Genomic DNA, 24,557 nt, shown 5'->3' with positions numbered 1-24,557 from the left:
TGGTCGGATTCCGGCCAAATTCGGCCTGAATCCGGCCGGAATTCCGGCCGAAACAGGGCAGACACGGTGGCGCCCGCTTTCGCCGGAAATCGGCCGTATTCCGGCCGAATCACGGCCGGAGACCGGCCGAGGTCGACGCGCCCGGCGCCGGCGCGTCGACCGCGGCCGGTCTCCGGCCGTGATTCGGCCGGAATCCGGCCGATTTCCGGCGAAAGCGGGCGCCACCGTGTCTGCCCTGTTTCGGCCGGAATTTCGGCCGGATTCCGGCCGGAATCCGATGTGTGCGCCGTCGAGTTGCGCTTCCAACGAGTCCGGGATTGCGGCCAACGGTGATCGGACGATGAAGAACGTCGGCGATGAACGGAAGGAGGTCGGCTGTCGCGCACGGGTAGCGCAGGTGAGCGGAGCACAGGAGATCAGTTCTCTTTGCATTAATATGGTAGGAACTTGATCACATTGACATAACTCGGTTAGTTCTGAATCTCAACACCCAGGTCGGCTAGCCATGTTGATTACAATTGTAACTTGTCCAACCAATTTCCGTGGTCAATAGATTCGTTCAGATGCTCGTCATAAAATTAATAAAAATGCAGTACTCGCTGCAACTCATAGAATTAACAAAACAAAGTTGCTTGTTACCTTTCTTTAAATTTTCACGAGCTAGTATCGTCACCTATCGGAAACACAATAACCATTACAAAATCTACGACACGGATAAAAGATGCATTATCTGATTTTCTATGCACCACTTCCTGCCCAGTCTTGTCATATAAAAGAAAACTTGTTTGATCACTTCGTACTAAACAACCATTAAGACAATAAGTTAACAAACATATGCCTACCGTGCACACCGACATGTTAATGATAAAAAAAAATTCACAAGATGCAAGCAAAGATATAACAAGTCACGCAACTAATTCACAACGAGTAGTTAAGTCTGCATCAGTATGTTCGCCACAATCACAAACAAGCTAGACCAAGTGTTCCCGAATAGACCAATTACATAGCAGTCATATACGGATTATATTCCTACAGCAATTCAAAATGATAAGAGCGGAGACTGACTTCATGTTCAGCAATGTCAAAGATCAAGCCCTCTCCCCACGAATCCTCCTCGCCAATTGAATATCTTTAGGCATAATAGTGACTCTTTTTGCATGAATTGCACAGAGATTGGTGTCCTCGAAAAGCCCCACGAGGTAAGCCTCAGCAGCCTCCTGCAATGCAAGAACAGCATGGCTCTGGAAACGAAGATCAGTCTGCACACACAATCAAAGAAGACAACCCGGCATGAGAAATACATCAAACTAATAAAAGTAACTGTAACACTCGAAAAGAAAGAAGGGAAAAAAAAACATTTCACCTTGAAATCCTGTGCAATTTCCCTCACAAGCCTCTGAAATGGCAGCTTCCTGATCAGGAGCTCAGTGCTCTTCTGGTACTTACGGATCTCACTGCACGGCCGTCCAAGTAATTTAGATGCCACTAACAATGATAGATCAACAGAATTAATCGTAAGCCGTGCAACACAAACTCACCGAAGAGCAACAGTTCCAGGGCGATAACGATGCGGCTTCTTCACACCTCCAGTGGTAGGGGCAGACTTGCGTGCAGCCTGAAACCACAAGATAAATGCTATTGAATAACACAAAACTATGAATTATAAAATTCAGTAAAGCAAGTGAATATAAACCAAACCACTAAACCTTTGTCGCAAGTTGCTTTCTGGGAGCCTTCCCTCCAGTTGATTTACGCGCGGTTTGCTTCGTACGAGCCATCTGACACACAATATAATTTTCTTACTGACAGAGAAAAATCAAGCGCATTAAATCCATACCCAAAAATACAAACACACACACACAAACTAATGCTGCTCCAATAACCATTAAATGCAAGAAATCACAATTCCAATTTACCATGGAAAATCAGTGTCTGTACGAACTAATATGTAAACAGTGCTTAAGATCACCACAGAAACCTCAGACAAGAGGATAGTGGTATGGATTATAACACAACATCCCACCATAGTTCGGTTAATTAACATGATTCATATTCAATTCATCTCTTGCCAATAGCACATGAAGATCACAGCAAGAATCAGGAAAGCAACAAAGAAACAGAAAACAGTAAAGCATCCTAGAAAAATACAACGTCAATGTTCCCTATCAAACCCACCCCAACAGACCAACAGGCAGCATCATAAGTGCAACCGCTCGTTGACAGGGATGAACAAAACAGCATACATCATAGATATTCTCTTCGATACAAACTTAAGAAATGAACAAAAAGTACAATACCGCCACATTCACTATTACATTAGCAAGTGACATGATCAAGGAAAACACAATTTGACACCAACTTAAATTTCACCCAAATTACAAAACACATTATCAAAATCACTATTTTGAAACAAAAGACTGTTGTGATTAGCTTAATTACTAATTCTAATCGATGGTAAAGAAAATATGAGGTAAAACTTGGCTTAATTACTAATTCTAATTGATGACAAACATTACGTTTAGAACTATTGAAGGATAAGCATTAACAATGTATTATACATTACATATAAATTCAGTATTAACTAAACTTCATATTAACAAAACAAAATCTTGCTTTGTAATTCAATACAATTTTTTCCGTTTGAAAGAAACTACAAGCAAGATACAAATTTTTAAGCACCAGAACAGTTGTTCCAATCCAAACTATCAAGCTACATGTTTGTAATTCAGCCAATGTCCATAATACCTTTCATGCCTCCACTCGCATTCATATTATAATTGATAGACTACCCATCGTTTTGCAATCCAAAAGGACAAAAATATTCGAACAAGATTACTCTTTGCAATCAACTGTCTCCTCAATCTACCGTTATCTAACATGTTTCCATCCACGGATAACTATTCATCAATCGTTCATGCATTATCTCGTCGGAAACATTTGCAAAATGCAAAGAATAGACGGAAAAAAATTCATTCGCCTTAACCTAGAATCGAGTTTCTGGCACCGGAAATCACCACCAAAGTTAGAGGAGAAATCCAACCGATAAACGCCTAAAAACCAACACACGAAAACGCTAACCCTAATCAAAAACACGATTCAAGAAATACAGAATTAGAAAGAAGTAAAGAAACTGGATAAGAAAGGCAGCTCATACCTATCTCTCCGCCGAAGGCAACTCCCCCAACCAACGACCTTCGATCTAAAACTTGAACGAATTGGGGGCGAAGCAGTATTTAAAGGGCGCGTCTGGGCGAGGGATCGTGGCTTTCATTTTTCCTTCCAATTGGACGGTAGAGATGGTCGCATTGTGTGTTTCCTTTCGGCGCTTTCGACGGTCAAGATCGTCGGCGATAACCGACTCGGATCGCGGGGGTTAAACGCTGGAATGCTATTGGTGGAGCTCTTCGTTGCTGGATCGGGAAGGAGTTGGCTGGATCCGACGGCTGATGCTGCTGCGACGCGGCAGCTGGCGGCGCAAGGTTGGAATCTACGGACTTGATTGCCAAATTATCTGGGTATTTTTGAGTTTCCGGAAATTAAATGAAGTGAAATGAAATGAGACAACAATTTCAATGGCTACTTTCAGAAAATGAAAGTAAAGAAATAAAAATATTCTTTAATTTAGTTGATGAAATGGATATCTAAGTACTACCTAAATAAACGTGTTTAGGTTGCGATAATATTATAGATAAATAAAAGATAAAATAATATTAAAGCCCTAATTAGTAAAATAATTATAAGATATCCTTTTTTAAATAAAAATAAAAAACGTTAACCATTGAAACAGGCACAAGCTCTGGAAACTAAATGTACCTCATTCAGACCATTGTGATCCAAGCTTCCACTGCTTGTTCTTCCGTGTAAAAAGATGAAATTTATCACTTTAGTAATCCCACATGATAAATTCTATAATCATCTGTAAAAAAATAAATCGAAAAATACAGTTGATCAAGATCTATTCTTCTAAAAAAAAAAAATGAAATCTACCACCTTAACAACTCCACACGATCGGCTCCACGATCATTTGTGAAGAGATAAATCGAAAAACTGCAGTTGGTCATGACGCAGGAGGTATTGCCTGACTTCGTCAGGATTCGAATTCTTATCCTCTTCTACAAGTTTGCTACGTCATAATCAACTCAACTATGTCCCGAGTAGAGCATTCTAAACATCCCAACTTGCATAATGCTCTACTTAGCATAGTGCATCATTTCGCTCCGGTAGTCCCCTCCATCAGCATAGGCCTTCAGCATCACAGCCCAGGCAGCAAGATCTCTTTCAGGAATTTGGTCGAACATCTTCCGTGCCTGCGACAGAAACCCACACTTGGCGTAGAAACTCACGAGGGAGCACTCTGAGCAGCAGGTGCGAGCATTCCCTCCGGTGCGTCTTATCAAGTAGCCGTGCAATTCCCGGCCGGATGGGACGGCGCCGAGTGAGGCGCAGCAGTTGAGGAGGGTAGAAAAGGGGACGTCCTGGAGTCTACGGAGGCCGCTGCCGGAGACGGCAGCATCGCCGAAGAGGAGGAGGGCCTCGTCAGGAAGCCAGTCGCGAGAGCGTCGCCGCCTGGTGGGAGACGGTTCTTTGCGGCGTTTCGTCGAACGATGAGAAGGAGATATTAGAGGGGGCCGGCAACTGGGTCGACTACCAGCATTCCTGTGAGTTTCAATTTTCACAGGGGCGGAAATTGAGGGGGAAAAGTAAGTTATAAAAAAAAAATTCATTTTTGGTTCTTTAATGGAATAGGTGAAAGATTATAAATTTTACTTTGGTTCGTGGTAAAATTATGAAACCATATATAAAATACTCTTAATTTAACAAAATTAATAGTTTTATTATTTTAATAAACTAGAGTAAACTCGCCTACTTAAAATAAGATTATTCGAGTTGAAATGAATCATTTTACATTATTAAAAATTTTTTGTGCTAACCATGTTCTCGCATTACATTAAATCTGATTATTTTTTATAGTTGACATCTATTTTCAATTTCATCCATTAATTATGAGAGTGATCAATCTGATCGTATAAAAATTTTTGATTGATTATTAAGATAAATCAAAAAAACATTCGTAATAATCATTTTCTTTGATCCGTTTGAGGACTTCAACTGAGACACTGTTATCTCGGGAACGATCATTTATGTCGGAAGCAATAATATTACAATTGACCACTACGATTATTTATGTCGGAAGCAATAGCCTTGACCATTAAGCAAAACTAAAGTCTTCTCTCAATTTCAGTCATTCATTCTTGATTTGGATTCAGTTACTCCTGAAAAACAAGCATTCGAGTTTATAATCTTAACTACAGTGTTTGTTATGCACGCTACAAACACATTTTAAATAAGAAAAAACCTTCCAAAACTTTATATGATTAGTAGCATCAAAAGAAATTCAAAAACAAAAAAAAAAAAAAAAAAGCACACACACAATCTTCCCAATTTGTTTCTCGTGAAAAGTCAACCCATATACTCTCGTAAAAATGTACATGCAACTAAACTCAGGAGCCATCCAATACATACTAGCTTTCCAAGACTTCAGCATATTGCATTTGTCCACCTGCAAATGTACACAAAGCAATATAATGCATAAAAATAATGGGATTACCAAAATGGAACACGTAAAGAAAACGCAATATGTTTGCACATTTAATATCCCTGAAAAAAGAGTCAGTCTTCATATAGCCATTTACCAACCAATAAACAAAACACTTGGAAGCAGTAAAGAAAATGTCACTAAATCATATTTGGCCCCGTAATAACATCTACATCATGGCACATTACTAATATCTCACTATCACAGTATCTCAAATTGTATAGCCAACCTCAAATAGTTGTAAAAAAATCTCAAACACATTTTGATGCCGGTCCTTAATTTCAAGCTATTTCAGGAGGATTAGCATGACCGCTAATAAGAAATTCCAATCATGGATGTCAAGGATCCAACAAAAAGGAATTAGGAAAAGCGGCACTTCCATGGATATGCGTACATCTAATATTAACTTCAAACCTAAATAGCTTATTTAAATCTCATCGTTAAATCTTGGGACATCGCGCAAGAAATGCTATCCTGGAATAGAGATTCTAGATGTCATCACAAACGGGTGGTCCAACAGTTGAGAAACAGTGGGACGATCCTCAGGGTTCACTTTCACGCACAGGCTAATGAAATCACAGGCATTTTTAGACAAGCAGATCGGTATTGTAGGTGGTTCGCCACGGCCAATCCTAAATAAAGCTTGTACCTGCAATTAAAAGGAATTTATATGTATTAAAGTTCAGCAGGCCAATAAAAAAAATCTGAAAAACAGACGAAAAAAAAAACAATGAACATTGCCGAAGCTTCAGTCAAGAAATTAACAAAGCAGAAAACTATAAACTGCAAACTGAAGACAAAGATATTAAGTTGAATTGAACACAATTTAGTAATCAGATTCACACAAACCAGTCAGTGAATTTGATGAAGTCCAAGAAAACATCATCTATGAACCAAACATAAGAATTTTGGTCTTTCAAGTTCTTTTTTCACGACCAGACACAATGAAATGTTTATTGCATGAGAACTTATAAGGAATACAGTGGATATTCCAATGAATCACATGCCCCATTAGAGACAATAGGCTATTGGATAGCTAGAAGAAGGTGAAGAAAAATGTCAACAAACTACTGGCAAACTGGTTTGATCTAAAGCATTTTAAAAGGAGAATAATCTTTACATAATCATGACACAAATTACTTACCCACTCCAGGTCAGGATACGGTATCTGACGAGTAAGCATCTCCAAAACGGTGCATCCGAGGCTCCATATATCGGCAGCAAGTCCATATGACATTTTGGGATTAACAACCTGGAAAATTGAAAATAAGAAGTCACTGACCAATGTCGTATCTGCAGAATCAGTGACTTCACTATTTGGTTTGCAACGTTTTGCAGAAACATAGAATTTTAACTTGCGAGCAAGTAAAGGTTTTGGCAGGTTAAAGTCTGAATTTCACAATAAATACTACAGTTTTTTGGGTGTTTTAGTAAGAAAAGCCAGATTCGAAGTGAACACAAAAATGTCAGAATGTCGCATTTTCTTCCAAATAGTGCACTAAAGAAATATCAAATCAATTAACTCTTTGTCAAATACCATGGCTCAGTACTGCAACCCTACTATACAAGCCGACCAGAACCAAAATGCAGTGGTTGAGATAGATCCTGTGTGATGATCGTCAATCATTATTTTAAAACTGTTTTTATCCTCTGACTATTTGAGTTCAGCTAAATATAAATCTATCCCTACATTGAGAATATCATCAGTAATGATGTTAAAATCAATTAAATAAATTAATTTACCACTGACTAGTATTTTATAAACCTTCAACTACTCGGTACACTTCCCCACTGTAATCACAAGCTATATAATCTATTGTCATCTTCGAATGCATCCTACCATCTTAAGCTGTTCTTTTTTCCCTTATTTTATCATAGAGCTGTATCCAATTGCTTCAATAGACTAGCTTCTTATTTTAACAGTTATAATATAACTTATTTTATTGGTTACATTCTAACATTACAATAGCCTCGACCATTAAACAAAACTAAAATCTTGTCTCTATTCCAGTCATTCATTCTATATTTGGATTTAGTTACTGATATGAACTTCCTGTAAAACAACCATACGAGTACATACTCTTTACTACGGTGTTTGTTATGCATGCTACAAGCAGTTTTTGCAATAGAGGACAAAAGAAAGAAAAAAGATTTCCACTACCTAATATAATTAGTAGCATCAAAAAATAAAAACATACAATCTTCTCTACTTGTTTCTCATGAAAAGTCAATCTGTATGCCCTCAAAAAAATGTACATGCAACTAACCTCAGGAGCCATCCAATATACACTGCCTTTGCAAGACTTCAGCACATTGAACTTGGTAATCTGTAAATGTTCACAAAGCAGTTTTATGTATAAATATAATGGCATTAACCAAATGGAACCCGTATTGACACAATAACATGCGCATATTGCTATAGGAATTAGACAGACCTCCTTTGCCAATCCAAAATCAGCAAGTTTCACAGAGCCATTTGCATGAACCAATATATTTGAACATTTAATATCTCTGAAAAAGACTCAGTCTTAAGATAGCCTTTTACCAACCAATAAACACAATAACACTTGGAAGAAGTAAAGAAAATGTCTTGAAATCATATTTAGTCACCCATATTAACATTTGCGTCATGATCCAAGAGATGGAACACTACTAATATCTCTCGAGTGCAGCATCGCAGACTATATAGCCAACCTCAAGTAGTTGGAACAAAGTCACACACACGGTTTGATGTCGGTCATTAATTTCAACCTATTTCTGGAAGATTGGCATAACCGCAGGTAACAAGTTGAAATCATGGATGTCAGGCTGTAGCATTCCACCAAAAAGGGATTGGGAAAGGTGACACTTCCTTGGATATGCATACATCTAATATCAACTTTAAACTTTAAATGTTTTAAGCACACACATCAATATTCCAGAATATAGCTTATTTAAATTTCATCGTTAAATCATGGAACAATGCACAAGAAACACTATCCTGGAATAGAGATTTCATAACTTCAGCATTATATGTTGCGGGAAGCAAAAAAAAAAAAACAAAGAAAAAGTTGCATCACCTATGCATGACATTCCGATCATGAAGGTACTCCAAGCCATTTAGAATCTGTCTGGTGTATGCTGATACCTGAGAATCTTGCAGGGGATACTTTTGATATAAGGATGCAAGAGAGCCTTGAGTCATAAGTTCCAGGAAGATAAATAATTTTGTGTCTTCCTATAAAAAACATGTATTAAATAATTATAGAATGCACAAAATTAGTTTCAAAATCGACTAGAGGCATCGAGATAGAACGCAAAAGATTCCACTGCTAGATAAACTTGTAACATTTTCTTACAGCAATATTATACTTCTCATAACTAAGGCAAATTAAAAGGAATGAGATTCAAGATAAAAAAAGGTTTTCAGCAAAGAAACTTTTTTTGTTGATGAATCTGTTCATTGACTAGTCTATTAATGCAAAGTATCAATCAGAAGAGAAGATCATGAGAATTGAGAAAGTAAAAGAGCAGGATTGGAGAACCAGGATACCGTGTCTGTGCCATAATACTGAACTATATTTTCATGTTCGAACTGGCTCAAAAGTGCAATTTCCTGGAAGGTAAATCAAAATCATAACACAGAAAAGAACTGTTAGCTAAACTTTCACTTACATTCAACACCACTAAGAACAGATAAAAGTGGAAAGAGAAAACAAATCTCGATTCCAACTAACATCCAATCACCTGCTCAAGTTGAAAAATACATTGCTGGGCATTGGTTCCTTGGTCAAGCAAAGACACTTCTTTAACAGCGAAAAAAAAGCCCTCCCTGTATGTGGAAAGAGGATAAAATACATGGCTTAGTTGAAGAAAAATAGACCAGTGATGCATAACTATCAATGTTAGCAAAGGAAGGGCAAAAAAGAAAAATTCTGAATGCAGCAAGATTCGCCAAATAGCATCATTATGGCATTTACCAACAACAGTAACAATACCCACTAAAATAAATTTCATTTGACAACAAATAGATCACATATAAAAAATGAAATATCACATATAAACACACAATGAGATTTGGATGATTAAAAGCTAAATTGCAAGCCCACAAAGAGACTGAGACGGATTAACCACACAGAATCCTTGACTTGGATGGAGAGAGGAGACCAAGCAGATGAAAAACAAAATGATCTTCGGTGTAGAAAATAAGGCCATCAAACTAGTTGAAATGTGAAAATATTGTTCAGGTGCAAGTCGAGATAAAGGTTATACCTACAACCTCCTCTTACTCATAAAAATTGGCATTTGAAAGCCAAATATACTTGCACATACTCAAGTTTCTAACTTAGCTCATGTTGAAAGAACAGTCAAATATTAGTCAGTCTCAGCTACCAAAATTTCACAACTACTCCAAAAAGAAACAAAAATAGAAATGAACTAACATGTATTTTTTTTATCTAAGTAGTAGTTTCCCATAAAATTAAAGCAGTTTCCCATGGTGTTGGACTCTTTGTCTATGGATAAGTAGCACAATTACTTCTTCAGACGCACCTCAGCATAGAGCTTAGGAAAGACTTGACTTGCCATTTGGTTTGCAATTTTTAAATTTTTTTAAACTAGCCTCCAATTCTACCAGTAACTTACTTATCATGAGTGAATGTAAGAAAATTGAACAAGGAAACCCATCTATCTCATGGGTATATAAAAGGAATTGACATCCAAAAGTAAAGTCGTTTTCCAAAAAAAATCCTAAGCCTGCAACTTAACAATCATAAACATGAGTAAAAGAACCTAAGTACATGGCTAATTCATAGAAAATAATCAAAGGGTTATTACACATGATTAAAACAAGATGGTACTCATGATAATTCAAATTAAACAACTAAGACGTGCTGAGGCATGAAAATAGTCATAACTCATAACCCTTAGACACGATAATAGTCATGACATATTGGTGAGCAAACTATTGGGTTAAATTCTAAGTTGATCAATATGTAAGATTGAGCACAACTTACAAAAACTGGATATTTCTAACAAAAATCAAGAATGGAAAGAATTCTGTTAAAACAATCATAATCAAATGCAATAGATAAAAAGCTTTCATTCACAAAAATCAACTAACTTAATGAACATAAATCCAACTGTAAGTCATCATAATCATGCGATAAAAGAATTAAAGCATCAAAGATCTAAGCTATAGATAAGCTAACAAGGAGCTGCAGAGGTGCTGATTGATCATCGATACTTACTCGCTCATCCCTTCATACACCATGCCATAGGAACCATTTCCCAGGAGAACACCAAGCGTCCAGGACTTTATCTTTCTTCCTAACCTCCCATTTGCCGATATGGTAAGCGTTGTCTCAGTAGTTATGCATGATTCATCATCTCCAAACGACAGCTCCTGCGACACCTCCTCATTGACTTCTTCAGCCACATGAATCTCCTGCGACACCTCCTCATTGACTTCTTCAGCCACATGAATCCCCTCATCCTCAATATTCTCCAAATCCTCTGGCTTCCACCTGCCTGCATCAAGATCACTTTCCTCTTGCGCAAATGACCTAACAATGTCCCAAGTCGAGCTTTCATGATCGATAACTGGGCGGTTCATTGATGGTGGTGGTTTAAGAATTGATGGTGAATTGTTGTCGAGCCTTGGCCTTGGAGAAGAAAGAGCCGGAGGCCTAACTCCTCTGATTCCTCTATCTCCACTAGTAACAGGAGTCATAGGAGACTTTGCAGGTTCGGGGTCAGAAACTGTAGCTCCAGCTGTTTGAAAATAAGGAAGCCGTACATCTTTCTCTGCAGGATCCATCTGGTGACCTTGTTCTTCCACAGGTGCTGAAATGGGCTCAGAAGGAACTGAGTCAGATGCCGGGCTGAGGTCTTCGGATGGAAAGATGGGATCTATATGGGCTGAACTGTCTATCTGGAGAAGCCTTGAACGCGGGCGGATGTCGGAGGACGACCTCCTCTTGTGCCACTCCCAGTCATCAATAGAAATGCCAAAATCATCTGGTCCGTCGAGGCCAAGGCTGCGGCATATCCTATGGACCTTGCCCTCGATGCTACTTCTGATCGAGAAGTCGATCTGGTTGGCGTACACCAACGGCAAGCTATCCATAGATCATGTGCTGTGGAGATTGTATGCTGCATTGGGAAAAAAATTTACAAAGAATGTCAGATGAATTCTGTTTATCCCTTGATTATCTACAGAGTTATTTTTTCTAAACATTTACAATTGGTGCTTATAATTGTAAAGTTTCTTTAAGTACAGGTTTATAACTGTCAAATTTCTTTAGTATCTAACAGAATCTGTACCCCCTTCCTTATTTTTAAATGTTCTGTTCATACTTGTAAGTTATAACTGTTTTTTTTCTTTTTTGGATGGGGTGGGTTGTGCCCTTCTTATGTTACAACACAAAAAGTAAGGTAATGCATGAAAAATGCTACTGCAACTGGGAAAAACATTAAGATATGCTTTGGAAGTACAATTTAATAGATTAGCTTTGGAGTTGATTGATATCCACTCACTTAGGGAATTTTTCCAATGAGGGCAGGGCACTATGAAGGAAATAAACAACCGAAAATAATTGATAGAAATGTCTCCAGTGACACTTTCACTCCATTTTCTTTGGCAAAAAGAAGAAAAAAGAAAATACTTTTTCTAGTTTTTCTTTATATTGCTTTCATCTGAGTTGGACAGAAATCTCAAATCTAATATAAAAAAAATCATTATTTTTAATCTATTTTTTATTCATTTTTTAAAATTGTTTTTAACAAATAAAATTTTGAAATGTTTTAATTTGTTCTCCCTCTTTCCTTCCCTCCATGGAAATAGTCGAATGAAAATATTTTGCAACTTTTATCCTATAAATAATTTTCCATCCTCTTTCATTCACTAGCTGTTTTCTTTCTTTGTAGGAGACAGATTTTAACGTGCAGCATAAAATTATTGTTATATATGTTTATGCCCCAAGCAATTTAAATAGAAGAAACAATTCTGCTGATGTTAAGCTATGTTATTTATCAATAAAGTGGGTAATTTAACATTATGGAATATGAAAGAATGGGATGATGTGGCATCGAAGAGGACACTCCTTCTTCCAGATAATTACAGTGAGGACAATGACTTGTGCTTGTTTGCACATAAGGTCTTTTAGTGAAGAGGGAAATTCAGTATATCATGGACAGAGAGTGAAGAAAGCACCTCACCTTGATATGATACCAAGAGAATAATTGTTAGCCTAGATAGTTGCAACAGTTAGCACTAATAATATTTGAGACAGAACATCTTTTTTGAGCTAAAGAAACAGATGATTTACATATTTGGACAGTTGAGACGAAAAGGAGGTGAATTAGGTATTATCTTGTGACTTTTGGACAATTGAATGCTTGTGTAAAATTGATTTTATAGCGAAGTATATGTATCTAGAATTTTCTGTCTGGAAAACTATCCTAAGTGGTTTGAACTCAAGATGCCTGAGATGGTACTAGTCTTTCACCAATATGATTTAAGTACCATTAGAATGAATTTTTAATATAACTAAATCTTTAAAACTAAACCCAGCTTGAATCATAAAGCTGCATATACAAGATGAAAGGTATTCTGCTATCATTTTAAATTTTCATTTGTTCCTGCACTTTTTTCTTATAAAGTTAGGAACTATTATTTCTATTGGAAATGTTAGTATGCATTATTTTATATGTGCTCACTATTACATTTTTAGTTTGACTAATATCTGTTAATCTAGGGTGACTGGTTGATACTGGCGCAATCCCAATGTCCATTGTTTTGACCTATTTAACTGGCTGGTTGATTCATTAGTTAGGATTTAGATCATGTTGCTTGTGATACTTCTTATGGTTTTTTATGCAATAAAAGATCATACTTCTGAAGGTAAACTAGAATATATTGTTTTGTGTACCAATCGTGTGGAATTTAAAAGCACACATCCATCAATAGGCAATAGATAGTTACTAGCTTGCAACTTTGTCAACATTTTAATTGTTAATGCTTGAACCTTTCAAGCTACATGTCTACCATTCAGCGAATGCCCATAAAACCTAACACGCCTCCACTCGAATTCATATTGTGATTGCTAAATAACCACCGTTTTGCAATCCCAATGGACAAAAATATACGAACAAGATTACAATTTGCACTCATCTGTCTCCACAATCTACCGTTATCAAGTCAGACAACAGGACTCCATCCACGGATGACAATTCATCAATCGTTTATGCATCATCTTGTCTTAAATATTTACAATTAGGCAAATAATTGAAGGAAAAAAAATTCATTCGCCTTAACCTAAAAGAGAATCTGAATCGAGCTTCTTGGACCGGAAACCACCGCGGAATTAGAGAAGAAATCCTACCAATAAACGCCTAAAAACCAACATATGAAAACGCTAACCCGAATACAAAACAGGATTCGAGAAATACAGAATTAGAAAGAGGTAAAGAAACAGGACAAGCAAGGGAGCTCATACCTATCACTCTCCCGAAGTCAACACTCCCGACCGATGGACCTTTGATCCAAAACTAGATCTAATCGCCGGCGAAGCAACATTTAAAAGCGAGCCGAGGGTCGGTGCCTTGATTTTTCTTCCAATGGGACGTTGAAGTGGTCGCATTGTCTGTTGTTCCTTTCGGCGGTTTCGACGGTCGATTGCTGCTGGATCGAGAAGGAGCTGGCTGGATCCGACGGCTGCTGCTGCTGCTCCAACCCGGTCGCTGGCGGGTTAAAAGATATTCTTTTTTAAAAGATAAAATAATAATAAACCCCTAATTATTAAAAAAATTATAAGAAATCCTTTTTTAGATAAAAATAAAAAACGTTAACCATTAAATCAGGCACAACCATGCAAGGCTCTAGAAACCAAATATACCTCATTCAAACAGTCGTGATCCAAGCTTCCACTGCCTGCTCTGAACTTGTGCACCATTCCACCGACTTCGATCCAACTGTGACCGGTATCTTTCGATATATTCCGATCATCCATCAACTCTCTGACGGCGTTCGCCTCCTGCCATCGCTTCCCTGCAGAGTAGATGTTAGACAGTGCGACGTATGATCCTGAGCGCTCTGGCTCTAGCTCAAAGAGCTTCTGCGCCGCCATTTCCCCGATAGTTGAATCTCCATGGAGTTTACAGGCGCCGAGTAGAGCACCCCATACAGAAGGTCCCAGCTTGCATGCTGCTCTACTTATAAGTTCGTAGGCTTCCCTCACCATACCTGCTCGCCCGAAGAGATCCACCATGCAACTATAGTGCTCCTCTCTGGCTGGGATCCCATAACACTCCTGCATCGAGCAGAACAATCTCCGGCCATCGTCTGCCAACCCTGAGTGGCTGCAAGCTGATAGGAGACAGGTGAAAGTGATGTGATCAGGATGAACAGAGGCAGATTCCATGGAACCAAAGACTTGTAGGGCTTCCAGACTGCGCCCATGCTTTCCGTAGCCGCAAATTAGTGAGTTCCAAACAGCAATGTTCTGTTTAACAGTAGACGTATCGAAGGCAGTGCGACCAGATTCCATGTCGCCACACTTTGCATACATATCAACGAGGATCACTTGGATAACCTCATCGAAACTGAATCCCTGTGCGATTACTTGAGCATGGAACTGCTTGGACAGGCCGATCAAACCAGAATGTGCACATCCGTTGAGCAGTCCGACAAATGTAGATTGATTTGGCATCAATTCCTTCGAGCGCATTTCTGAGTACAACGATATGAGGCCCTCTGGTATCCCAGCTCTTCCATACCCTGATATCAAACAGTTATAGCAGACTACATCTGTCTGAGGAATTCTGTCGAACAACTGGTGGGCAAGACCCAGGCTCCCATTTCTAGAATAGACACTCACCAAGGAACTCCCGACAAAAGCATCAGAATCCAATGCCCACTTAACTGCAAATGCATGGAGCTGCTCACCCAGATCAGGTGTAGCATTGCTCAGCATCAAACTGAGGGTGTGGGAATTCGGTGCGATGGCTTCGCACAACATCTCTACAAATAGGTGCATCATTTCGCTCCGGTAGTCCCCTCCATCAGCATAGGCCTTCAGCATCACAGCCCAGGCAACAATATCTCTTTCAGGCATTTGGTCGAACACCTTCCGTGCTTGCGACAGAAACCCACACTTGGCGTAGAAACTCACGAGGGAGCTCTCTGAGCAGCAGGTGCGAGCATTCCCTCCGGTGCGTCTTATCAAGTAGCCGTGCAATTCCCGACCGGATCGGACGGCGCTGACTGAGGCGCAGCAGTTGAGGAGGGTAGAAAAGGGGACGTCCTGGAGTTTACGGAGGCCGCTGCCGGAGACGGCAGCATCGCCGAAGAGGAGGAGGGCCTCGTCAGGAAGCCAGTCGCGAGAGCGTCGCCAGTTGGGGACAGCGGCGCGGTGGGGGACGGTTCTTTGCGGCGTTTCGTCGAACGATGAGACGGCGCTAAGCGGCCGCAGAGGGTGGCGGATAGCGACGTCGTTGAAGGGGGTGGCGGAGCGCGAGAGAGTTGTGAAGCCGGAGAAATCGGCAGGGCTGGCAATTGGAGCGACTACCAGCATTCCAGTGAGTTTCAATTTTCAGAGGGGGAAAAAGTCAAGTTATAAAAAAATAGATGAAAGATTAAATAGGAATATATATATATAATTTTATTATTTTAATAAATAATAGCAAACTCACATACTTTAAATAAGATTATTCGAGTTGCAACGAATCATTTTATATTATTAAAGTATTTTTGTCTTGGCCATGTTCCCGCATTACATTCAATCTGATTTTTTTTAGGGGGCGTAGATAAGTTCGTTAGGAGCAAAATTGTTGAAGTGGACAAAGATCAAATCTCGAAAAAATCAAAATAATATTCTTTCCCGTTGTGATCAACTATAATTTCTCAATTTATCTACTCATAGATAATCGTAAAATTGATCGTTTGAAACTGCTAAAATGATGAATTCCATCTTTATTGAAAAAATGATTATTTTCTATTTGTGTCACGAAATTCTTTTTGATGATATTATTATACAGATTTAAATCCAACAGATTCTGGATTTGTCTTTCTATTTACCAAGATTAGGTTGATCATACACCACAATAACTTTTGACAACTTGGAACATCACAGTTGGCCAGTTCACCCTTTCAGATGTCCAGAAATATAATTTTGTGACTTAATAATGCAAATTGATTTATAAATCAACTTGCAACAACAACTTCTAAGTAGGAACAACATGTTCTGAAGACAAACAATCATTTTGTTGCATTGAATTCTAACAACCTTAATGTAATTTCTCTTACATTACAGTTATGAACACAAAGAATGACATTTAGTCGATACATTTCTTAGTTAGGATTGTGTGATAGAATACCTAGTTAACTCGTTCGAACACTCTACAGCATTTGACTGAAGATCTGTCAATCTGCATAGCCAATAAATGACCAGAAAAAAAACTTCTTGGTTCCCTGATTGTTTACTTCTCAGCAAAACAGTGCCTGATAACACAAAAACAAAAACAAAAGACTGCATGGATCTTTGTCATGAGAGAAAGGTCTCAGAAAGAAATATTCTAAAAGGATCTTAGAAATATATATATGAACCTGTTGGCCTTGACCATGAACTCTCAAAGCTTCTAGTATGCTGTCAACCCACCTGTCAAGACCAAAGTTGTATTTTGAAAATATTTAGCTTTTAAAGAACACAAGTGTATGGAAACATGTGAATAAACAGTGCATGGGGACTAAAAATTGTTTCCCTGTCCAAGTTCTCTCTGTATTAATTCAACATTGATACTGACCTGGTACTGCTTGACACATGCAGAAGCACACATTCCATTGGCTACCATGTGTATGTTTGCAAGACTTCACGATAAGTTAATGATTGGCAATAACAAAATTATCTTGATAATGGTGTCTTGATTTCCAAAATTTTTGTGTGGGTATTTGAATTTTATTTCTTTTCTAATGTCTTGAATTGATGAATGGTTAACCACTTTCTTTAAAATGTCATATGCGGCTGCAGATCTAAATAATATACAACAAGCAAACAAGGCATGAGTTCCAAACTATCAAATAGATAGCTAATGTCGCAGTTACCCAAAGAGAACATATAGAAATACAAATAATGATAAGGATGAAAAGAAGGAAATATTTTCTTGAGGCGATACAAACTTTACTGCAAGCTAAAAATGAGGGGGAGAATACCCTTCAAGACCTGGATTTTTTGGATAGTATACATTCTTCAAACCTAGTTTTTTGGCAGCTAAACCAGTTGTCTCGCCAATACAAGCAACTGAATTGTCCCAATTCTCTGCTTTTGGGATAAGATTAACCCATGCACTGTTGACATTGGTAAACGAACTGTTCAATTATCTTAAAAATTAAAAGCAGGCAAAAGAACATGCCATTTCAGGTAGAAGGGCAAAACAAATTGAAGCGCCACTCAGAGCAAAATGATTTCTACAATGATCAATATCAAGAAGGTAGGTATAAAGTCACTATCTTTCCTAGTTTCAAATATACCGCTAAAGAGCCAGAAACTACAAAACATGCTCAAAACTTTCTTACAGAAGTAAAATACAGGAATGTCGTTCCATTCTTGGCTCTTTGCCTCAAAAAAAAAAACAACACAACAAACACAAAAGAAAAAATGACAAGAATAGGCAATTGTTTGTACTGGACTGTAGAAGGTAAAATACCGGAATGTCGTTTCATTCTTGGCTCTTTGCCTCAAAAAAAAAACAACAATGCAACAAACACAAAAGAAAAAATGACAAGAATAGGCAATTGTTTGTACCGGACTGCCGAAGGGGAAGCCACAGCTACAACCGGAGAAGAAAGAGCTAGTTCCAAGGTCTTTTTCTCCACATGTTCAACAGCTACCTGACAGGAAGTCATGCAAAAAATTTATCTTTTAACCAGAAACAGGATATAGTATAGTGAAGTGTAGTAAGATGTAATAAGAGTACAATTTAATAATAGGATGAGAGCAAAGGAAGGTGAAGGATAAGAATGGCCCATCTATAGCTTTTCATAAAAATCTTTTAGTTCCAACTTCCAAGTTATCGAGTCCTAAGTTGTATAATTCTAGGTCAGCCAACTACTAGTTCCAAGGCATAACTTCCAATCCATTTAACCCTAAATTATTTTAAACTTGAAGTAAGCCTGGGCCCTTAATGTAGTTGAATCATCTAAAAAAATGAGAAGGGAGCTAGCATAAGGTAGTCAAGTGAGTTTGCACAATGGTTCTTATCAAAGAGCACTTAGTTTTTTTTTGTACAAAGCTAGCACAGTTCAAAAGTAGCTGACTGTTATCACTATTTTTTTCCCCCTAGTCCGTTTTAGGTTTTCAATTTTTCTCAACATCCTAAACGCTTCATTTGCATCTTATTTTCACAAGGAGTTGCCTTGAATTTGCCTATCTCAATACTCAGGTGATCCCTATAAGGAAATCTTCTTAAACATCAATTAGACATGCGTACCTCTATAAAAGATAAGTCATTACTAATCTTTCTCTGTCATAAAATTAGGGAGATATAGCTTTATTCCTGGTGCATGAGTCTGTTATCAAACTTGAATACTGATATTAGAATATAAAAATAAAAGTTGGACAAACAAGTATACCTATGTAGAGAGAGAGAGAGAGAGAGGAGTAAAATAAAAAAAAAAATTCACTCGTCCAGTTCTTAGAAGTGACCAAAGAAAAAAACACTTCATGTGGTGGTTAGAATGATTAAGAATCTTACAGTATTATAGGTATTCAGCCTTATGACATCAAATCCCCGAGAAGACAATCCTTCCTCTAAATGAATGACATCAATATCAGTATATTGCCAATTAGTAATGAAATTGCAGACAAACAAATATCTAGACCCTGTAATATAGGTATGTGAAATCATATGCACTTCATGCACAATCAAGTCAAAAAACCAATAACAATAACACAAGTAAACTAAACATTTTTCCGTCATCAGCTACCATGTGGCAATTATTGTTCTCCAATTTTTGTATCATTCATTCTGCAGAGTCAATGATTTCAAGAAAAAATAATTAAAAATATATATATTTCCAGCTGCAAAGTTACAAAGAAAAATGTAGTGTGCTGCTTCATGCAAGGCAGAATTGATAGCGTAGAATGCGTAAAGTGTAGCATGAGAACCTGAGCAGCTGCCAAAAACAGTTGGCTGAACAGAAACTCATAAACTGAATTAGGCTCTAGCTATGACTCATGTTAAACAGTGCCCTATTTTGTGGCATGATGCTTTTTTGTTCTGAAAATAAAATAATTAAACCAGGAAATGTTACTGACCAATTTCACTGCCAGCCTTTACAGATGCAGGATACAAAACTTTACTGTTCTCACAATATTTTGGCAGCTCAGAAGCTAACACTTTTCCAGTTGCTGGAGGGAAAAAGATAGTGTTGATTTAATCAAGCAATGAAGTAATATAATGCTACCAAAGTCAAGATATAGAGAAGTAAATGAAAATCTTATTGCAATAGGAAGTTACACATAACAATGGATCATCTGTGGACATAGTATTTTAAGGAGCATATCTAGATTTTGGTCCTTCAATTCCTAATCTTCTCAGACAAAATAATCGAGTCCAAATAGAGAAGGATTCATTTAGTGACAGTTTAAAGTTCTAGGATATAAAAGCCTTATAGCAATCAATTTAATTGCACTAAAAAGGCCAACTGAACGATCCCTATGATGCAATTTTCTTCAAAGCAATTGACCTTTATCATCCCCTATAGAGTGGTAAATTACATCAGTTATATAATGATGGAACAGCCCCATGCCCCCATGTTGGCCTTGGGTAATGCCATGCATTCATATATGTCAGCTGAGGATCTGCATGTATCTTGACTATTAAGCGCAATTTATTCTACCAGCAAGCAGCACCATTATTGGGGAAACAAGGAACTGGGATGAAAGTTCACCCATACAATTGCTCATGAATCTTTGCTTTATCATGGCGTAACAACTTTCCAGGTACTCTCCATCAACTTCGGGCAAAAGCCCAGAAATTAAAATTTTATGGGAAAGCAAGTGTGCAAACTAATTGTAACATTGCCGTGACTTCCTCCAAGTAGGAACGGATGTATATGACTTCAACTGACATGCAAAGGACCTCTTATGGAAATGAGATAGCATTTGGCTATCTGGCAGCAACATTTAATACCTTTCGAGGGGCAGAAAGCGATCTCAAGCGACTGCTCAGATGACTGCAGCACATCCTGGAAAACACTTGCTGTACCAGCTCCAACAACACCAATGCGCACTTTGGGAGTTCCAGCAACCCTGATCTAGTTGAAACTTTCATGAGTGAGCAGTCCAATCCTACCACACTGAGATTTATATGTTGCACTTTCAAATGACAAAAGCCTACATAATTCCAATGACCGAGCGGTTCGACATAAGAATTTTATTATTTCAAGTTCATAATTAGTTTTGCACTCCAATCAATTCAACTTGTCTAACTAGAAAGTTCTTGGGCCTACACTTAATCACCCCCTAATAGTAATTTGAGATGGAATATAGATACATACAGAGTAACATACCATTGAAAATTTCCTTCTCAATTTTTTCCATGTCAAAATGCCAAGTTGTGGACATGTCATTTTATAATATCTAAACCAACCCATTTACCTTTGATTCATTTAAATATTTCATTAAGATGGCAAAACCAGCAAAAAGGAATTGCATAATGCGTAGATAGAAATTGCATAGATACAAAATCATTGGCTGCAATTTAAAAGATTGCAGGAAAAACAAATAACATTTTAGGAAAAAGATGTAAAAGCAAACAAAGAAGGTGAATGTAAGAAACATGCACTGGTTCGAGACAAATTGGCATAGTGTATATTCAAATATCACAATTACATGAAAAGAAAATTGAAGCTTGCTTGTTTTAGGGTCTAACTTGGAAGTACTTTGAAAGAACAAAAAGAAAGGCCCTTAATTTTGAGTATTAGCTCATTCCAGATTATTGGTTTTAAAAATCTTATAAGAAAAAACCTTAAAACCTGATGATCTTATGTCTTAAATCCATTATCAAGAAGAAAAAAAAATGTAACATCGCCATAGAGTTGACAGAAGGTATAGATCTTTTATAATTCATCATGAAAATCATCATGAAAAACGGTGCACGTCACAACTTTATAATTCATACTTCCAAGCTTCAAGGAATACTGCTGCAGCTTCAGGGGAAGTAGTGATGATCCAATCAAATTCAGATTCTGAGAAAATAAAAATAAATTGGATTATGGATCTTACATATGTTACCAATCAACTAAGATCTACTTTTGTTGCACAGTCAATGCCTTCTCGAAACCCTTCTAGCAATTCCCAGATGAAATAATTTTCATTATTGCGCATTCTATATCCCCTTATAAGAACACAAATAATCTCCTCAAGTTACCATACCACTTATCTTTTTATCATTGTCAGATATACATTTTAGCACACATGTTTCAGCATGACGAAAAATTGGATATGGCAAATGTTTTAATACCATCACCTATAGGTAGAACACATGTTTCTATATGAAAGAATAACTTAATGGTAACAGAAAATAACTTCCAACGTCTCTATACACTAAATAAGCTCTCTTTAGTTTTGATAACCTAGAACGCTTCGAGGCCATGGAGAAGGAAGATGTTCAGATCAACCATTTTCCATGCATCAAAAAGAAAATATCTATCTTCTCTTAGATTAGATGTAGGCTAGTGGTTTCATCTGAATCATGTGTATAACTCAATCACTAATGTTACGAGTCTTCAAACAATATGTTTGCATACACAGTCTAAAAGAACTTCATAAAGGTAGATGCATAGTTGTTTCTTTTAGTGTTTAGGGACTAGGAATTTTGGTTTCTAAATAAGAAAGCGCTAAAATAACACAACCTATAACAAGCTTCCACAATTTGATAGGCAATTCTTGCATATTTTCAGGGTACCTCAGATGACTTGCCTCACTTTTTAGCTAAAAGGGAGACAAGTGCAGTTGATAAGGTCAGACCAAGTATTCACGTTTAACAAAATGGAAGAATAAGTTCATAATCTTAAAACTCACCACATAACAAGGACGGAAGTTTACCCACATCAGGTCCTTCTGTATGCTCAATAAGAGGAACCTCCAAACACCAAATGTCGTGTTTCGCCTACAGCAGAACATAAAAATGAGAAATTATGCATCACATAATTAATTAATTATTTATTTGCAAAAAAAAGTTGGCAAAATTTAGAAATAGTATCCAGCTATTGTGCAAGGAGAGGGAGTAGGATCTAATTAGATGATCCAAGCCCACATAAGTGTGTGAAAAGGGGGCAGGATTTGTTCCCACAAGAATAATTGCTGGCTAGCATTGTTTGTTATTTGAACTTAATATCATTAATTAGGAAAGGTTCCAGGCTAGCCTTACATGGGGTGGATAGTGAAAACACTAGATTAGTTCAACATGGAGAATCCTGAGCTAACTGTGTTATTAATATGTACAATTACATGGTTCAACCACAATTCAACATGCACTTTGGCTAAGGAGTAATCGACAAATAAGGTGGGACGTTAAATATTAAAAAAGAATACTAGGAACTACAAAATCAGACTATATCTTCTAGTCAGTTCTAGAATGGGAGGCGCATGCAGAGAAGTAGAACAAGTAAAATTTAGCTTTTTGAAAACATTCCAAGGGAATAGAAAAGTGCTCAAAAAGTGCATGTTAGGAAATTGTCATATATAAACAGCATAATACGACACAGTAACAAATCGCTAATTGATTTAATTGACATACTAATTTGAAAACTAAGAAAAAACTGATCAACATAGCAAAACTAATAGGAATAGAACTACCCTTTTGGCTTTATTGTGGAAACAACGAGCACCCTATTCTTTTCTGAAAGGCAGCAGAGCCTTATAGTTCAACAAATTATAAAAGAACATGTACTTCAACAACATTGCATTATGTACTACCCTATGGAGAATTTAGAAAATCAGGAGCAGCCACAAGAAGAACATTCAAAAGAACAACGGCCAGTGATCAATCCGGCACAGTGCGGCGAGAAGACTACCAGAGCGCTCATGAGCTTCGCATTCTTGCCTCGTTCTCTGGTGACGACGACCTCAGGCTTCGAAAGAGACGGAGACAAGGAAGAAACGTGGAGTCTAAAAGAGGGCCTCCCATTTGGATCTAGAGAACGGGGAGCGGCAATGGCAGGCGGAGAGAAGGGGCAGATCGAGGCCATGGCGAGTCTGGAATCCCCCCTGACCGTAACCCTATCTAACCGTGTCACCGCGCTCTCTCCAATTGCAGCAAAATCTTCCTTTTTATTTCATTTTTTAAGTTTTCCCCCATGTTTATTTATAAAAGAAAAAACACACCTAAATGAATAATTAATTGGTGCAAAATGATTGCATATATGCAATGAACACTACTAAATTGTCATATTTACCTCCTCTTTTCCTTGTGTTTTAGCTTCATTCACAAAAGCCCTTCTCAATTGACTTCGATTGTTATTGTTTCGCCCCCAAGGCTTAATGCTCGCTTAGGTTGCAATTGGGACATGATTGAATTGATTACTATAAGATAGATTTATTAAAGTAGACAAAAGTCAAATTTCGACGAAGCCGAAATAATACCCTTTCATGATGACCAACTATAACTTTTTGATTTACCTTCTATCGTAGACTCGATCATATGGAAACGCTAAGATGATGGATTCTATCTTTTTGCTAAAGAGCTTAGGATTGCAAATAAATCAAATCTATTTCATAACTTTTTAAGTTGATTTAAAAAATATTTAATTTATATTCAAAATTATTAAATTCAAACTGGAACATGTTTAATAATTTTTTCGAATCAAATTCGAACACGTAATATTTTATTAAGTTTGTAAATCTGTTTTCCTCCCCTTAACTTTCCATCCAAGTACACAGCCCTTTCCATTAAGGACATCAAACCCACAAGAGCAAGGGCA

At 37.6% G+C, this 24,557-nt stretch overlaps 4 protein-coding genes across 6 annotated transcripts; all 4 read right to left on the bottom strand.

The window, feature by feature from the left end:
* Positions 1-884: 884 nt before the first annotated feature.
* Positions 885-3,247, bottom strand: LOC141813337 (histone H3.3). The gene is made up of 5 exons (XM_074701284.1): positions 3,155-3,247; positions 1,707-1,778; positions 1,539-1,615; positions 1,364-1,454; positions 885-1,259 (listed from the first exon to the last, which is right to left on the bottom strand). The coding sequence occupies exons 2-5, from the start codon at positions 1,776-1,778 to the stop codon at positions 1,089-1,091; spliced, it is 411 nt and encodes a 136-aa protein (XP_074557385.1). The 5' UTR covers positions 3,155-3,247; the 3' UTR covers positions 885-1,088.
* Positions 3,248-5,717: 2,470 nt separating this feature from the next.
* Positions 5,718-14,183, bottom strand: LOC141813334 (mitogen-activated protein kinase kinase kinase 1-like). Its single transcript, XM_074701279.1, has 9 exons — positions 14,074-14,183; positions 10,825-11,728; positions 9,323-9,407; positions 9,129-9,191; positions 8,656-8,813; positions 8,032-8,107; positions 7,864-7,923; positions 6,741-6,848; positions 5,718-6,245 (listed from the first exon to the last, which is right to left on the bottom strand). Exons 2-9 carry the CDS (start codon positions 11,700-11,702, stop codon positions 6,066-6,068), a joined length of 1,608 nt encoding a protein of 535 aa, XP_074557380.1. The 5' UTR covers positions 11,703-11,728; positions 14,074-14,183; the 3' UTR covers positions 5,718-6,065.
* Positions 14,132-16,149, bottom strand: LOC141813585 (putative pentatricopeptide repeat-containing protein At3g13770, mitochondrial). The gene is made up of 2 exons (XM_074701548.1): positions 14,473-16,149; positions 14,132-14,317 (listed from the first exon to the last, which is right to left on the bottom strand). The coding sequence occupies exons 1-2, from the start codon at positions 16,147-16,149 to the stop codon at positions 14,132-14,134; spliced, it is 1,863 nt and encodes a 620-aa protein (XP_074557649.1).
* Positions 16,150-16,847: 698 nt separating this feature from the next.
* On the bottom strand, positions 16,848-23,943 carry LOC141813459 (uroporphyrinogen-III synthase, chloroplastic). Of its 3 annotated transcripts, none has more exons than XM_074701425.1 (10): positions 23,652-23,931; positions 22,657-22,744; positions 21,755-21,821; positions 20,765-20,883; positions 19,888-19,980; positions 19,325-19,380; positions 18,376-18,461; positions 17,794-17,918; positions 17,181-17,232; positions 16,848-17,075 (listed from the first exon to the last, which is right to left on the bottom strand). In XM_074701425.1, exons 1-9 carry the CDS (start codon positions 23,823-23,825, stop codon positions 17,213-17,215), a joined length of 828 nt encoding a protein of 275 aa, XP_074557526.1. In that variant the 5' UTR covers positions 23,826-23,931; the 3' UTR covers positions 16,848-17,075; positions 17,181-17,212. The 3 variants fall into 3 exon arrangements, with proteins under 3 accessions (XP_074557526.1, XP_074557525.1, XP_074557527.1); XM_074701424.1 differs by having other exon boundaries at positions 17,784-17,918; positions 23,652-23,924; XM_074701426.1 differs by lacking the exon at positions 17,794-17,918 and having other exon boundaries at positions 23,652-23,943.
* Positions 23,944-24,557: the final 614 nt, after the last annotated feature.

Source organism: Curcuma longa, chromosome 20 (assembly GCF_044706935.1).
Source record: "Curcuma longa cultivar G26 ecotype Majalengka, Jawa Barat chromosome 20, ITB_CL_G26_1.1, whole genome shotgun sequence".
Classification (NCBI taxonomy): domain Eukaryota; kingdom Viridiplantae; phylum Streptophyta; class Magnoliopsida; order Zingiberales; family Zingiberaceae; genus Curcuma; species Curcuma longa.
This window is presented reverse-complemented; position numbering and strand designations above follow the sequence as displayed.